The sequence below is a fragment of the Telmatherina bonti genome (assembly GCF_933228915.1).
Source record: "Telmatherina bonti genome assembly, chromosome: 23".
NCBI classification, from domain to species: Eukaryota; Metazoa; Chordata; class Actinopteri; order Atheriniformes; family Telmatherinidae; genus Telmatherina; species Telmatherina bonti.
The window spans coordinates 25,927,144-25,944,777 of NC_136632.1; the positions used below are offsets into that span (position 1 = coordinate 25,927,144).

The 17,634-nt window shown below is 41.6% G+C and overlaps 1 protein-coding gene across 1 annotated transcript in view; it reads left to right on the plus strand.

Moving 5' to 3' along the window:
• The window catches only part of dyrk2 (dual-specificity tyrosine-(Y)-phosphorylation regulated kinase 2), a gene marked incomplete at its 5' end in the record, with an annotated part of 34,616 nt that overhangs the window by 1,034 nt on the left and 15,948 nt on the right, over nucleotides 1-17,634 (plus strand). Inside the window, 1 exon segment of the mRNA XM_079263048.1 lies at nucleotides 15,137-15,240. Within this exon segment, the coding sequence (XP_079119174.1) occupies nucleotides 15,137-15,240 (104 nt within the window).

The following is a 17,634-nucleotide window of genomic DNA, read 5'->3' on the forward strand; positions in this document are numbered from 1 at the left end:
TGTTTGTAATTAACAGTTATATAAACTGTTATAGTAAAGTTACCACTGAAACTGAATGAATTTTAATACATTTAACTGTAATTTTATTGACCAACCGCGATGAAGTTTTGTATTAACTCAGGCAAGAAAAAAAAAAATGAAACCAGACACTGACAGAAATGGGAATGTGATGTCAGACATCTTATCTGGCTTCCTCCTTGGTTAAGTTGCCGCTTGGTTCACGGTCAAATGACGGCAGTAGTTCTGGGTATTTATTGGCATCAATAGGAAGGTGACAGCCAGGTGTGCTTGCTGGGTTTCACGGAAGGTGCTGCAGGAGAGAGAGCTCGGTTTAACGGCAAGAACAGACCTTTTTTTTCAGTTTCTCAAGCTGGAAAGAGCAGAATAAAGTTTGTGTTGGCTACGGAATTTCGTCCTTCATGAGAAACCTCTTCCCAGTGGAGGCTTGCATGGGGTGATGATCATGTTTATCTGCTTCCCCTCCGCCTCTGCCAGCTGTTCAGGCCTCAGATGGAAGCTCTGAAACTGACTTTAACAAGTCATTAACAAACAAAAGAGAGATGATTTTAACCCTTTTTTGTTTGTTTTCTCCTTCTGCAATATCCTAAACAAAGCTCATATCCGCTTCCTTACTTGCCAGATGTGGACGTTTGTTTCAGACGTCCATACGTCGCCGTTCTCATACGTTCATGAATCTTTTGTGTTGCCATGGTAGTTGTCAGCTCGTCCACGGCTGGACGATGCTGAGTTTGTGTCCGTGTTTTGACACCAGTTGGTTGTGGCGCTACACAGCTACAACTGTCTTAAAACACCAGAAGAAGAAAGATGAAACCATGAAGTTTTATTTTTGCTGTTTTCTTCTTCAGGTGATTTTTATGTGCCGTTTTGTGCGTTGTCTTCCTCCTGTTCTTCTTTTTCCCTGGTTTGTTCCCTTCGCTGGTTCAGGTGTGCGACTTAACATTTCCACTGTGGTATTGCTCCGTTTTCTGTGTCAAGCGACTGATAGCTCCTTGAAAATGGACTGAGTACCTGTGTAACCTGTTTCCTGTACACCTGACTGCGTGTCCATCTTCGTATATTATTCTGTAATGTTAGCCTCAAAGGACAGAGATTTTTTTTTTCACATTTATGATGGTGGGAAATTAAAAAACCTTTGATTACTGTAAAATCTTTTTTTTAAAATAAAAAATAAATAGATGAAAATAAAAAGGAAAAAGAAATTTAAATTTGAAAAATTTAAAAAAGAAAACAGATAATTGTAAAATCTATCATCGTGACATGTTTACCTGTTGTAAAATTAATCATAATGAACTTTTAGCTAATCTTTTATTTTTTCAGATAATAATAAATAAAAATAAAAAGTTTAAATAAATAAATAAATAAATAAATAAAAATAAAAAAGTTAAAATAAATAAATAATAAATAAAAATGATAAAAATCAAACAAAAAAAATGGATAATTGTAAAATCTATCATCGTGACATGTTTACCTGTTGTAAAATTAATCATAATGAACTTTTAGCAAATCTTTTATTTTTTCAGATAATAAATAGAAATAAAAAAATTAAAATAAATAAATAATAAATACAAACAAAAAAGTTAAAATAAATAAATAATAAATAAAAATGATAAAAATCAAACAAAAAAAATGGATAATTGTAAAATCTATCATCGTGACATGTTTACCTGTTGTAAAATTAATCATAATGAACTTTTAAATGATGATTCTTTTTAGCAAACCCCAAATCTGACTAGAAATGTTTGGTTTTTTTCTGTTGTCCTTCACGTCAAAACTGAAATATACCAACCCTGTGATGATGAGCTAATCAGATGAACCTTTACGAGCTCAGAATACTTTGTTCCAGTTGTGTGAAGATTCCTGGAAACAGTTCTGTGAAAATGATCCCGATTACCTCCAAATATTGTGGTCAGAATGTTATGTAATAGTGGTGACGGACGTGGCTGTAACCGATGCAGCTGCCGCGATGCCAGAAGAGTGTATAAAAAGACCAACTCTCCATCCTGGAGGGGAAAACTTCCTCACACTGGTGTGTGATGATGCAGCGAGATGGACAGTCAGCTGTGATTGGTGGTTCAGTGTGAGGACATGTTGGGTCACATCCTCAACACCGACCATAAACCGTTCGGCCTCAGGAAACCTCTCGTACGGAGGTCAACCATCTTAAAAGCTGCAGCAGAAGTTGGTTTGTCGTCTTTAGGTTTAGGGATTACCCTGACCTGGAAAACGGCGTGTTGAGTCATACGGCCGAGCCGATCTGATCCAGCCCCGACCGACTTACCCCCCCGAATGCCGGGCCTTCATGGCTGAAGGCCACAGTGACGTGCGGTTGATAAGAACCTGAAGCGTTCTCTCTCTGAACCCTGTGCAGAACGAGCCCATCGGGCCGGTTGGGAATGTTTCGCTGAAGTAAAACGTGACACGCCGACGCATCTAGTCGAGTCGAGCTCGCTGCTCCTTTACACCGTGATTTGTCGCTGTTTGCCTCATTAGAGCGCCGCGTTTTGTTTTGTTCACGCCAGTTTCCGTCTGGTGGTGCCGCATGCTGTCCAACCGCTTCATGTTAACGTACAGTGTGTGTTTGCTGCTGCAGGCGGGGTGGTGACAGTTTGTGCTGCCTCCAGCTCTGTTCCAGTTCAGTTCCATTGTGTCCCAGCAGCATGTCATGCTCTGACACAGTGGTTCTCAGACTGGAGGTGGGGACCCCCATGGGGGGCCGCCAGATAATTGTAAAAGCAAAAACATAGAGTACATTTATCAGATAATTTAGTTTTTCAACCAGAACTTTCATAATTTCACCATTCATGCAGATAAATCTGTGACATTTGTCTACAAATATATAGAATTTGATTTATATTAAGTCATCGGCTTAATATTGATCCCAAATTCTTTCGATGTTTTTATTTGCATCAACATCTGAGCTTTAAGAATAGTTAGAGCGACAGAATGAAGCTGATTCCTCTGAACACTTAGAGAGTTCAACGTGTCAGTTCTGATTGTTTCTCAGCATTTCTGCATCTACAGTTGTGCTCATATTTATTCCTGCCCTTTTATTAAAGAAGGAAAAAACAGCTGCCTGTAAAATAAGCTGAAACTGACTAAAGTCATAATAAATAAAAAAATTATGAAAATCATCACATTATTTTCTAATTCTGGTTCAATGGAAATATTTTATTTAAAAAGCAAACAAATAATATAATTTATTACATATTCCATCAGTCATAAAGTAATATTTAGTTGAACAATGCTTTAATGTTTCCGCTCCAGTCAGGTGTTTTCTGTTCCTCTCAGTCAGACTTCTGCACCTGTTGACAGGTATTTTGTCCCACTGTTCAACAGAAACGTCTCTTAATTTGTCCAGGACACATTTGTTTGTTTGTTTGTTTTTTTTCTGTCTTAAATTCAATTAAATGAAAAAACAGTGTCTTATATTACTAAATGATATTTTTGCACATTTTTAGTTATTCCTTTTTTAAGTCTCCAGATATTTGAGTGACTGTTGTAAATTCAGTTTTTCTTTAATAAAAAGGGGATGAAGACATATGAGCACAGCTGTAAATCTGGGAAAATGCTGTTTTATAAAGTATTCCAGAAATGCGTTTAAATGTGTCGTTTCAGAATATTACATTTATCTTATTACTCCCAGAAGTCTGATTTTAATTAACTAATAATGTTATTATGATGTAATATTGAAGAAAAATATGTGTTGTTAGAGATTTAGATGTAAATGAGTCGACGTCGAATCAGATCGGATTGAATGAAACTGATTCAGGAAATCGTTGCTGATTGGCTGCTTCGTCGCTACAGGTCGTTTGGCACGATGACACCAGTTCCACTGTCGACCTCGAGGCGCTCCGGTTGCCAGATAGCTCTGAGGAGTGACAACCAGCATATTTGATGTTTTTTCTTTCAAACATGCTTTGGGTGTTTTGGAAGCGCCGTCATCGCCTGGTTGTTCAGGAAGAGCAGCTTCCTTTAGAAACAACCAGAAGAGACGCGGCGTCTTTACTGGAATTTTCCAAACACCTAAAATACTTTCACATTTTCACGGAGCAAAGCGGCGTTCGCAGCTGCAGAGGGACGGGAAAATCCACCAGTAGTTTGTTTTAGGAGCTGAAACTCAAGAACTGTTCTTAAGATCCTAAACAAGAGAAAAGGAATGGTTTCTCTGAACGTTCCTCTTGCTCAACAACCAGAGCGCTTGTGTTGTATTCATCCGTCTGAAATAAATCCAACCTGTCCGGATGTTTACATAGGCCGTTCACATGTTGCAGAACATGTTTTCTTTCTTCTTCTTGGCTTCCTTTCTGCTCCCAGTCGGTTTTCCTTCCAGGTTGTTGTGTTCTGGATTTGCCATCAGCGGTTTGGACCCCGCAGCGCTTTAATTTGGACCCCGCAGCGCTTTAATTTGGACCCCATAGCGCTTGAAGCCGCTCATCGCTGCCCACCTTCAGTCGCATCGATTATTTCAGACACCTGGAGGCTCAACGAGATTTACAGATTTAGACCCTCAGATTTTGAGCCGGAACAGAGGATTGTTGTTGGGGTGTTTGGACATGAAGACGAAGCGGAGCTTTAATAAAAGGTTTTAAACGATCAGAATTAGCTGTGAATGTGTGTGTGTGTGTGACACGCGTATACACCCCGGTGGCTGTGATTATTTTCCATCTGTCTGATGAGACGGTGTGGAAGTTTCATCTACAGAGGCCTGTAAGGGCCAGAAATAAAACCTCAGCACGTTGCAGGGATGTCGTTTCTACGTCACTTTCTGACCCGTGTCTGCTGCTTTTTAACCCTCTGCTGCTTGATGTGTGCCGTCACGTTGCTGCAGACCCCCCCTCGCCCTGTCCAGCACCATGTCGGGCGTGCTCGCCTGCGCGCTGGCATTTCCAGCTCGGTGTCGACTTCACATTCAGCATGCTGCTGTTCCACTCTGGTAGCACAGGATACAGTATGTGCTTTCCAGTATAGATCCCAGTTACATTACCAGCATGTGCTGCGGGGTGAGGGTGTGTGTTCTGGTGCGCTGCGGAGCCGACGAAGCTCCTACAGGGAAACTCATTTAGACCAAGAGGCTGAGGGCTGTTTTATATGTCTGGATGAGTTTAATCAGTTCTTGGCTCTCATTTCTTTAACTTTAAACTAGAAAAGCAGAAGTCCAGCGCTGGACTGGAGTGTTAATCCAGCCTCCGTTTCCAAAGCAGTCGGACTCTGTAGGTATCTTTTCAAGTGGTCCCGATCAATTGATCAACTCAACAAAGAACGAGTTTTAAACTGGATTAGAGCTGGGCGATATGATGATATATCCTTTGAACGACAGAAAATGTTTCTTGTTTCATATGAGGCTCTATCGTTTACGCCACGATAAGCTGCTTTACTGCAGTTTTTTACGTCTAGATGCGCTTTACGGCACGCTGACATATAAAAACAAACATGGAGGAAGACGGTAGCAGACGTGTGATCCATCAGCTGCAGACCGAAGCTTCATCAGAAATGGTCTCCGTGGAAACGTGGCTGAAGAGAAGCCATTGTTAAGGACGGGAAATGGGGGGAAAGTCAAGAACTGGACTGAAGATCAGTGGTAGCAGGCCAGAACCTGGACCTGGACAGGTCTGATGGACCTGTTACCCTAGAACCTGGACCTGGACAAGTCTGATGGACCTGTTACCCTAGAACCTGGACCTTGACAGGTCTGATGGACCTGTTACCCTAGAACCTGGACCTGGACAGGTCTGATGGACCTGTTACCCTAGAACCTGGACCTGGACAGGTCTGATGGACCTGTTACCCTAGAACCTGGACCTTGACAGGTCTGATGGACCTGTTACCCTAGAACCTGGACCTGGACAGGTCTGATGGACCTGTTACCCTAGAACCTGGACCTTGACAGGTCTGATGGACCTGTTACCCTAGAACCTGGACCTGGACAGGTCTGATGGACCTGTTACCCTAGAACCTGGACCTTGACAGGTCTGATGGACCTGTTACCCTAGAACCTGGACCTGGACAGGTCTGATGGACCTGTTACCCTAGAACCTGGACCTTGACAGGTCTGATGGACCTGTTACCCTAGAACCTGGACCTGGACAGGTCTGATGGACCTGTTACCCTAGAACCTGGACCTGGACAGGTCTGATGGACCTGTTACCCTAGAACCTGGACCTGGACAGGTCTGATGGACCTGTTACCCTAGAACCTGGACCTTGACAGGTCTGATGGACCTGTTACCCTAGAACCTGGACCTGGACAGGTCTGATGGACCTGTTACCCTAGAACCTGGACCTGGACAGGTCTGATGGACCTGTTACCCTAGAACCTGGACCTTGACAGGTCTGATGGACCTGTTACCCTAGAACCTGGACCTTGACAGGTCTGATGGACCTGTTACCCTAGAACCTGGACCTTGACAGGTCTGATGGACCTGTTACCCTAGAACCTGGACCTTGACAGGTCTGATGGACCTGTTACCCTAGAACCTGGACCTTGACAGGTCTGATGGACCTGTTACCCTAGAACCTGGACCTTGACAGGTCTGATGGACCTGTTACCCTAGAACCTGGACCTGGACAGGTCTGATGGACCTGTTACCCTAGAACCTGGACCTTGACAGGTCTGATGGACCTGTTACCCTAGAACCTGGACCTTGACAGGTCTGATGGACCTGTTACCCTAGAACCTGGACCTTGACAGGTCTGATGGACCTGTTACCCTAGAACCTGGACCTGGACAGGTCTGATGGACCTGTTTCCCTAGAACCTGGACCTTGACAGGTCTGATGGACCTGTTACCCTAGAACCTGGACCTGGACAGGTCTGATGACTGCATCTACTTCCTGTTTCCTTATAAGGAGGTAATGAACAGTGCTAGTTTTATTCATCCCATTTTTACGTGATAAATCTTCCCATGAGCCGTTATTTCAGGGCATTTCGTGACGAATGAGCCAAAAACTGGAAATGCTCCAACGGTGATCCCTGCAGGTTGTGTGTTTCCTGCTTCTTTTGTTGTTTCCAGGCTCTTTGTGTGCAGTCGGTGACTTTTCCTTCTGCAACCCACATAAATCCCAGCATAAAGTCTGTTTTATTGCAGTTGGTTTTATGACTCTGCAGTAAACCGAGCTGAGATGGAGGTGCAGCATGTGATCGCCACGTCTTTTTGTTTGCTTCTCAACAAGGTTACACAAAAACTATCCAGCTTGATTCGATTGAAGCAGGACAGTCGGAGGAGGGTGAAGAGGAGGAAGAGCTCGTTACGTTCTGCTGCAGATCCTGGTTGAGTTTCAGATCCTTAAAGATGGAGTTACACCAGTTTGGAGACGGAGTCTCTCTAAGTTCATTAGTCTGGTCAAAGGAAAGGTTCCTGCTTCTCCTGTTGGGTTTCGTCACGCCAACCACGTCCATGTGTGTGTTACGCAACCGCCGCACGAGGAGCCGACATGAAGACCTGATGATGATGATGATGATGATGAAGATGTCTGCAGAACTAACCAGAGGAAACCTTCATCATCAGAACATAAATGATAAATATTCCATCAGCATTTCAGAGTGACATAAAGCAGTTTATTGATCCCTGTTTATTTGGTTCCAGATTGTGATCAGCCTGTCAGGCGGCTTCATGAAGAAGCCTCTGACTGAACACGCCGCGTCGTCTCCATGACATCCAGCAGCGTTTGTAGCGTTGTTATCTGGAGAACCATCTCCTCTGTTCGGTGTCCTCTGATCTGGCTCGTCTCCGAGTCGTCTCATTAGCAGGATTAAAGCCAGCGAGGAGATTAGGAGCAGAAAGCAGCAGCAGAGACCATCTGTCTGCCGGACGGTGGCCTGCGAGGATCATGACCACCGCTTTCCTCATCAAAAAACACCTTAATGATCTGGGAACCATCATTCCTCCATCGTTAGGATGATGTTTTAGTTGTAAGGCGCACACGGGGAAGTGATCACCTACCTTTAACCTTCTGTCATTTTATTACCGCTTTGCAGCTTCTGAATAATAAAAGCAGAACTCTTTTTTTTCCAGGCAGAGTAATCAAAGAACTAATCAGCTGCTGGTAATTGATTAATTTCTTCGGGTCATTTTATCAGTGTTGTTGATGCTGGAACAGAGCATGCCACTTTGAACCCTTTGTAGCTTTAGATCCAGGAAATAATCAGCAGAATAATCAATAATAAAGGAGATGATTAAAGGAGACTTTGTTCCAGGAAGAAGCTGCAGCCTCTCAGTACTGATCAATCAAACTGATTGGTGCAGATTTACTGGTGATGCTTCAGAATTGAAGTAATAAAAGTGGTTTGCTGTAAATATTTGGTGGTTTTGGATTCTTAAATGTTGTTTTAAAGCCGGTTAGCGGTCGACGTCCGCTGGCCGCTCCGTCCGCTCGCCGCTCCATCTGCTGGCTAGGGCTGCTCGATTACGGCAAAAATTCTAATCACGATTTCTTTGACTGAAATTGAGATCTCGATTATTTAACACAATTATCCTTTTATCTTTAACAACATGAATTTTTTTTTTAACATTAAACCGTGACTTTTAAAAAAAAAAAAACGTCTTTATGATTCCACAGATTTTAGAAAACGACATGAAACTTTGTCTTGACAAAGTGCAAATACTGATGGAAACTGAATAGATATAAGTAAGGATTAAACAACGCTGTGCGTCGTGGTGTTCTAGACTCCGTGTCGTGCATTATAACCGTCTAATGGACGGTTCCGAGTTGTTTAATCTGCTTTTACCGTTTATATCGGAACTGTTTTACGTTGGCCTGGATGTACGTTTTATACCAAACAACCGCTGTCAGGCTGCAGCGCGTTTCTCTCATTCACCTGTTAAAAGACGGCTGATCTGAACCAGCTGGTTAACGCGTTGCTATGGTAACGCCCTGTAACGGAGGGATATTACCGTGTTTAACTGGCCGAACTATGTATAGGAAAATAATGCAGCCAGTTGTCACTGACAATGGTATAAACTATGTTTAGGTGAACTTCCACAACCTACTGCAGTTATTCTACATTGACCTGCAGCCGGAGCCGACTGAGACTGGCCGCCTGGGAGTGCTTTAGGACGGGAGAGGCTCCCGCTGCTCCTTCCTTACAGTAACTGCAGAACAATATGTGCCTTCAAGTCAGTCGCCAAAACACCAGAAAAGTCTCTAATAACTCCAGTAAAAGCTGCTAGATTTGTCGCTTTTAACAACAAAAGTCTCCAGATTTAGTGAGAAAGTCTCCAAGTTGACAACAGTGTCTGAATGAAAGCAAAGCGGCTGTGGGAGGAGTTTACAGCACAGCGCTGCAACGCCAGAGATGCTCGATTAGCAGCTGAAGACAGCAGGAGAGGAAACTGCAGAGAGAAATAATCACACCCTTTTATTTTTATGATTGTTAAAAAACCCAGATCGTACTGAGATTAAAATCTGATTAATCGCCCAGCCCTTCTGCTCGCCGCTCCTCCTGCAGCCTTGTGGAGGCGGAAACGCCTCTCTAACTTTCTGAGTTGGATTTCTAGCTGCGTGTCACATAGTTGGAACGGCTGCACACCTTTCTCAGGTGTCTGCAGCTTCCTGGTCGCCGTGTGGCGCTGAAAGGAGCTCAGTTTCCACTTCAAGCCGGAGTAAATGAGTAAAAATAAAGATTTCCAGCCGGTCGGCGTTTGCTGAGCTCCGCTGGCTTCAGATTTCCGGCTTCCAGTCGGCCTGAAGCGACGCGGGACAGTCGGGGCGGATTAGAACGTCGGAGGGAAAGTTGGTCGAAGTCCATCGTTAGCAGCTGCTGCTGGACTCTCAGTTCAGTCTGATTCATCCACCGTGACCTTTGACCCCTGCTTGTGGGACCACTGTGTGAGACAAGCGAGAGGTTGTGGTGGTATTGGGGATTATCGGGCTATATTTAACCCTTTATCCTCCTCAGATTGTCAATCTGCCGGACTGGACCAGATCTGTCCCAACTGGTCGGCTGATCCCGGTTTATTTGTTTACGAGGAGCTGAAACGCGTCCCGGCTGGATGTGCAGCATCTCTCCTCTGTGTCGTAGTGAGCAGCCTGTCGGTGTCTCCAGCAGCTGCTGGACACAGATATGCTGAAACGGCGCCAGGAGACGAGAGGCTGCATCATCAGAAAACCAGTTCGCTGCTAAACGTTCATCGACTGACGGATCAGTGATGAATCGCTCAGTTATAGATTATAAATCATTATTCAGATTGTTTTCAGGAAACCTTTAGAAAATAAAATAGAAATAAAACTTTTTTTATGTGAATCAAATGACCAAGAAAAAAACAGTGAAACTTTTATTTACATTCAGGATTAATCAATATATTTTTATTTTATTTTGACATTTTTTCTGTTTATTTTTAGCTGACAAGCGACAGAAAGGAACCACCGTGGCCCTTCAGCATCAAAATCATGTCAATCAATCGGAAAATTTAAACAAATGATAAAACATGAGATGATTAAGTTATTTTTTAAAGCAATGTATGTTGAATGCCATGATTTATTCTTATTACGACTGTATGCGGTTTAAGTTTCATTATACCAGAATTTAATGTGTATTACTGTATTTTTCATGCTGTAATAATTTTACAGTGTCATTGATAAGGTGGTTTAGGACTAGATAAGGACCCGACTTCTTCCAAAACCAACTTATTTGTTGTAACCAACATTTTTTCTTTTAGAAGTCCTTTTTTTTTAGTTTTGAGGGAAAAAAAAGTAAAAAACAGTGGAATTAAATGTTAGTATTCTCATTTTAGCTTACATACATCACATATTTTTAAAATATAAATGATTTACCTGGTCTAAAATAGCAAATTTCTTCAAACTACGTCATAACTAAAAATCTTCATGGCTGATTCCTCGTCTCTGAGGACGGCGTGTGAGCGGGGACGAGGACGGCGTGTGAGCGGGGACGAGGACGGCGTGTGAGCGGGGACGAGGACGGGGTGTGAGCGGGGACGAGGACGGCGTGTGAGCGGGGACGAGGACGGCGTGTGAGAGGGGACGAGGACGGTCGTCACGTGTTCGCCGATAGCTCAGGGAAAAGGTGGAAGCGGCCGACGGGCTTGTCCTGCTAGCTGCAGGTGTTGCTGCTTGTACTGAAAGCTTTTAGATTCGGCACAACAAGAGGAAAGTTGGCGGCCACGCCGACGTCATGTTTCTGTGATTTTGGTCTGAACCGTGACAGACAAGTACTAAATGAATTAAAATGACAACATGTTTGTTTACTAACAGGAAGGATTCCAAATCGAATAATCAAATTTTTAGCTTGACAATTTAAAAAAATTGTTCAAAAAATTTTTTTTCAATGAAATAAAAATAATCCATGATGAAATTCTTGTCATTTTTATTGTTTTTCTTGATCTTTTTACGTGTCTTATAGCAGCAGAATGATGGTCTGGATACTGGGCTGTTTATTTCCTGATTCAACTTCAGAAAATTGACGAGCAAAACAAACTTTTCTACATTTCTTTTGTTTTGAATCTTGAAAAATCAGCAATAATCAAAGAATCGTGAGAATCGCAATTTAAATCAAATCGGCACCCAAAATAAATCGGAATCGAATCAAGTTGGGACAAAAGCGTATCGTCGCAGCTCCACACTCCTCATATCTGTGTATTTTCTCCCCATGTCATCATAATAATAATAATAATAATAATAATAGATTTTATTTGTTGGGCGCCTTTCTTTTCACTCAAGGTCGCCTTACATCACACACGATGAAATTACATAAAAACAAGTCGAACACAACAAACATTAAAACAAGTCGAACACAATAAACATTAAAACAAGTTGAACACAATAAACATTAAAACAAGTTGAACACAATAAACATTAAAACAAGTCGAACACAATAAACATTAAAACAAGTTGAACACAATAAACATTAAAACAAGTTGAACACAATAAACATTAAAACAAGTCGAACACAATAAACGTTAAAACAAGGTGAACACAATAAACATTAAAACAAGTCGAACACAATAAACGTTAAAACAAGTTGAACACAATAAACATTAAAACAAGTCGAACACAATAAACATTAAAACAAGTTGAACACAATAAACATTAAAACAAGTTGAACACAACAAACGTGAAAACAAGTTGAACACAACAAACGTGAAAACAAGTTGAACACAACAAACGTGAAAACAAGTTGAACACAACAAACGTGAAAACAAGTTGAACACAACAAACGTGAAAACAAGTTGAACACAACAAACATTAAAACAAGTCGAACACAATAAACATTAAAACAAGTCGAACACAATAAACATTAAAACAAGTTGAACACAATAAACATTAAAACAAGTCGAACACAATAAACATTAAAACAAGTTGAACACAATAAACATTAAAACAAGTTGAACACAACAAACATTAAAACAAGTTGAACACAACGAACGTTAAAACAAGTCGAACACAACGAACGTTAAAACAAGTCGAACACAACGAACGTTAAAACAAGTCGAACACAACGAACGTTAAAACAAGTCGAACACAACGAACGTTAAAACAAGTCGAACACAACGAACGTGAAAACAAGTCGAACACAACGAACGTGAAAACAAGTCGAACACAACGAACGTGAAAACAAGTCGAACACAACGAACGTGAAAACAAGTCGAACACAACGAACGTGAAAACAAGTCGAACACAACGAACGTGAAAACAAGTCGAACACAACGAACGTGAAAACAAGTCGAACACAACGAACGTGAAAACAAGTCGAACACAACGAACGTGAAAACAAGTCGAACACAACGAACGTGAAAACAAGTCGAACACAACGAACGTGAAAACAAGTCGAACACAACGAACGTGAAAACAAGTCGAACACAACGAACGTGAAAACAAGTCGAACACAACGAACGTGAAAACAAGTCGAACACAACGAACATTAAAACAAACATTAAAAGGGTGAAGTTGGTGTAATCCGGGAGATTTAGGGGAAAATAACCAGAAGGAAAGACGTTTCCCGGTGAAGACAGGACACTTGACAGGTGTGCTACCCTGTAAATCCCATTCCTCCTCGCTTACATACATAAATGAGGTCTTCTGTTTCAAACGTCATAATTCACCGTCCGATCTGATTCTATTTCCATATTTTTTGGGTGCCGATTCGATTTAAATTGCAACTCTCCTGATTCTTCGATTATTGCTGATTTTTGTCGACTAAAAACAAGAAAAATGTACATTTTGCTCATGATTTTTCTTCATTTCAATCAGAAAAAAGCAGCCCAGTATTCAGACCATTGTTATGTTGCTTTAATGTCCAAGAAGACAAGATAAAAGATCAATAAAAACAATAAAAATGTATAACAGATTATTTGTATTTATTTGAAAAATCTATTTTAAAATTATGAAGAACAAAATCCTGATATTCGATTTTTGTGGATTCGACATCCCGACCTTGTCCTTGACGGTCAGCGTTGTGTTCCGTGTTTTAACAGCGGCTGGTCGCGGTAACGCACTGCTATGAAGATGTTTTCTACTGTCCAAAAACACCAGAAGAAGAAGAATAAAGCCTGTTTTCCTCAGGAGCTTTTTATTTGGTGTTTTCTGCATCATTTTCTTCTTCTTCTTCTCAGGTTTATTCCCTTCCAATCACACATTTAGATTCATTTTGATTAATTGCTGTTTAAAAATGAACTAACCTTCATCTTTCCCTGATTCTCGCCACCTAAAAGCCGCCTTTCTGTTTGGGTCTTACTTCAACAAACTCATCTACGGCTGAATTATTTGTTAGATCCATGTGGGAAACATTTATTTTTATTCAGCTAAACCTGATTATCATCCCAATTCTTCCGAACATGTCTGAAAGTATAAAAAGTACACCAGAATGAAATTTCCTTTGACCATTTTAGTCATTACTGCTGTAAATTTCGCTGTTTGAATGTCATGAGATGATTCTGTTACGCCGCCGTCTGCATGCGAACATGTGGAAGTCGTCTCATCTGCAACCGACAGACCTCCTCTCACTGAAGCCTCAGTATTCTCCTCTCTGATCGCTTTCAGGATATTTTAGGAGACATTATTCGTTTATTGAGTTTATTTTGCCGCAGAGCTTCTGAGTGGTTTACATAATAAAAGTAAAAGGACAGAATAAAACATTCAATCTTGGGAGATTGATGCGTTATGTAAGACGTGACGTTCTGGGAGAACCACCATGTGATGTTTGGATGGATGAGTGGAGTTGTCAGTAAATGCTGCGTCGTTTTCTCATACCGGAGAGTTAAAGACCTCAAACTTAAACTTAGATAAGATTTGAGTCGGTTTTTAGTGATGATGGACGTGAACTGGAAAGATAAGTTACATGTTACGGTAACATGTATGAGATGAGATGTATGAGATCAGATGTTTCCATACAGACACCTGGTTTTAATGTATTTAAATTTACTGGATCAAAAAGAAATTAAACAATATAAGTAATAACTTTTCCAAATATCGTCTTACAGGTGGAGAAGAAATAAAAGCCATGTAGAAAATAAAATGATTAAATCAGCAGGTTTATTATTGACAGGTAAGGGTGCCAGCGATGGGTATAAAAGCAGCGTCCACCAAATTATTCTTCTACATTCACACTGCAAGGCTTAATGCCAACCTTTTCTTCTTCTGCGTCTTCTCCAGTTGCTTTTTATTTGGTGGTTTTCTTCCTGTTCCTCCTCTTTTTCTCTGGTTTGTTCGCTTCATTGGATCCGTGTCACATTTTGTAACATTTTTATCTTTAACTATTTGAAAGAAAGGGTTTTGTCTCCTTCTGTGTCTACTCACCGCTCCATCTTTACCTGAATGACCTGGTCATGTTGCATCCGGTGATGTTTAAATGGAAAAGGTACTTCTACATCCATGCAGCTGAAAAATCACCTGATGAGAGCATGATAACTTTTTAGCAATATTTAAAAGATGTTTTTATTGCAGTATTGAGGTTTTGTGCAGTTCTAATGGTGGCGGTCCGTGCAGCTTCTTCTTCTTTGTTTAATTCCTCAGGATGTACGTCTGCTGGACCACACGCCGTACATAACGATGCTAAAGATGTCGGTTTTTAAAGTAGAGCAGAAATTAGCCTTTAAGCTGATAAATTAATGTGTCGTTTCAGAGAAACTCAAGCATGAAAAGAGCTAACTGAGATTTCTGTTGCAGGCAAATCGGGCGAGCCGGTCTACTCTCTGGGTCACAGCGGCTCTCAGACGACGTCGCCCGTCACCCTCCCGCCTCTCCGCAACAACAACCACAATCCTCTGACGGTACGAACACCTCCTGCTAGCTAACAGGGTTTCTGTTCGCCGCTAGCTAACAGGGTTTCTGTTCGCCGCTAGCTAACAGGGTTTCTGTTCACCGCTAGCTCACAGGGTTTCTGTTCGCCGCTAGCTAACAGGGTTTCTGTTCGCCGCTAGCTAACAGGGTTTCTGTTCGCCGCTAGCTAACAGGGTTTCTGTTCGCCGCGAGTGCCTCCGTTCTCGCTCTCTGAACTTTCCTCGAACATCTGACATCTAAGCGCTAAGCGAGGCAACCAGACACTTTGCTTTCCTGAAGATGTCTGGGCGCAACATGTGAGAAGCTTCTTTAGCTTCGACCGACTGCTGTGAGTTCCAGGCATTTAACCTCTTGTGGTGTCTGGAAGGGGGGGGGTGGTAAATGCCTGAGACTCCGCGCCAGTCAGCCAGAACTGAAGGCTTTCATAACGTCTGAAGGAAACCTAATTACTTTGTTTATCAGCAGGAATAACAGCAGCTGGACGACAGAGAAGCAGGACACTTCTCCAGCTTGTTTTGGGGGGAATTTCTTCCAAAAATTTCCTTTTTTTTATGTTTTAGAAGCTTTAAAAGTGGTTTGTTAAATATGAGACGAGGATTTTCTGCAGGTTTTATTAAAATTAGAAGCGAAGAAAACCTTTTTCCTGTTTTGTCAGCAGGCAAAGCCCTGATTGGATTCATGAGAATCAGTAAACAGATTATCAGAGTTCGTCCTGATCAGATCTGCATGGACGGCAGCTGTTAGCCTCGTGCACGTCTCTTTGTTTCCTCATCTTGGCGCCTGTTTTCCATCATATTCACCATCCAGCTTCGCCGGTCCTCGTCTTCATCGATCAGCGTGAAGCAATCAGGCTGTGGTTAGCATGTTAGCCTGCTGCTAACGCAGTGGAGCCGGCAGCTGTAGCCGCGAGGCTAATAATAACCTCCTGCTCTGAGATGCTTTAAACAGCTGATTGGTTTATAGGCTGACATGAAGGATACACACACACACACACACACACACACACACACACACACACACACACACACACACTCACTCAGGAGGACTGCTGCAGCTTGGATTTGCTCCGTTACACTGACTGCTTTGCTAGTTGCTGGTTCCTAAAAATGGGAAGATTTCTTCAAATGTATTTTTTTATGCTAAACAGAAGAAGTAACTCAGATTTAGGAACTCTGGGCTTGATTTGACCAACAAACTGGACAACTCCCAGTATACATTACCAGGAAAGGGAATTGCTTTATCGACCGCTTTTCTTCCTGTTGGCTGATGAACAATTAAAGTATGGAGGAAATGGACTTTATAGCCTGCACATTTCCTACGAGGTAGAAATAAGAAGCACTCCACCGGGCTCGGCTGTCTGAAGGAGGACCATTCAGAAACTGGTTTTTATTTTAGCTGGGAGATGTGGAAAACCTTCTGCTGCATGCAGAATAAATATATTCCTCCACTAATAGGAAGGCGACAGGACATTTATCATGTCGTTTCTGTCTGGAAACTACATTTTGTTTTGCTTTTTAACTTGTGTAAAGAATTTAGAAACCTGGGAAAACATCTGGCTTTGACTTCCAGCTGCTGTTATAAATAAAACTGGAACAGTGGGAATAAAGTTAACTCCGTTTTCTCCTTCAGACACTGACCATTGAAAAGCGCCGACTCACTTGTGTCCGAACAGTAAAAACATCTGTTAAAGACGTTCTTTTCTATTGATCATTCATGTCCCAGTTGTACTGAAACACAGAGCTCCAAATGAGAGGAAAACATCTCACTTCCGTGTCACGTTGGCTGAACTTCGACAGCGTTTATAACCAAACTACAGAGCTTTTATCTTTAGCATGAAAAGCAGCAGGTTATCCTGCAGGACACTTTTTATATAAATCATCTCACCTTCACACAGTTTTACAGGCTGGTGAGTCAGATTTCAGAATAAAAGCAGGTTTGTTTTTTTTCTATAACCAGATAAAATCCAACACAGATGACTTCATTCTGCAATGTTTATTTTTATCTTTTTAACTGTTTTTAGGCTTTTTTTTTTTTTTTAATCCAGTGTTTTCCTCTTGACCATTACAATATTGACGGATATTTATGATTAGTCGATCATATTGACTGATTTATTGCAGTTAAAATGTGAAAGTAAGTCAACATAACATCAGTAGTTTAAGCTTTATTTTCTATGAAGGTGTAGATATTTACACTCATTTAACACATGAAGTGTTGGGAACAACGCCGGCGACCCCTTCTGTCTGCTTCAGCACCGTGGACGGCGAGATGCTTTCAGCTGGAAGCTGATGACGGTCGTGTCTCCTACTTCAGGTTCAGGAACTTAGTTCAGTTTTGATCGCTTTAACTGTGACTCCTGATCAGTGATTGATTAAGAGATGGTATTA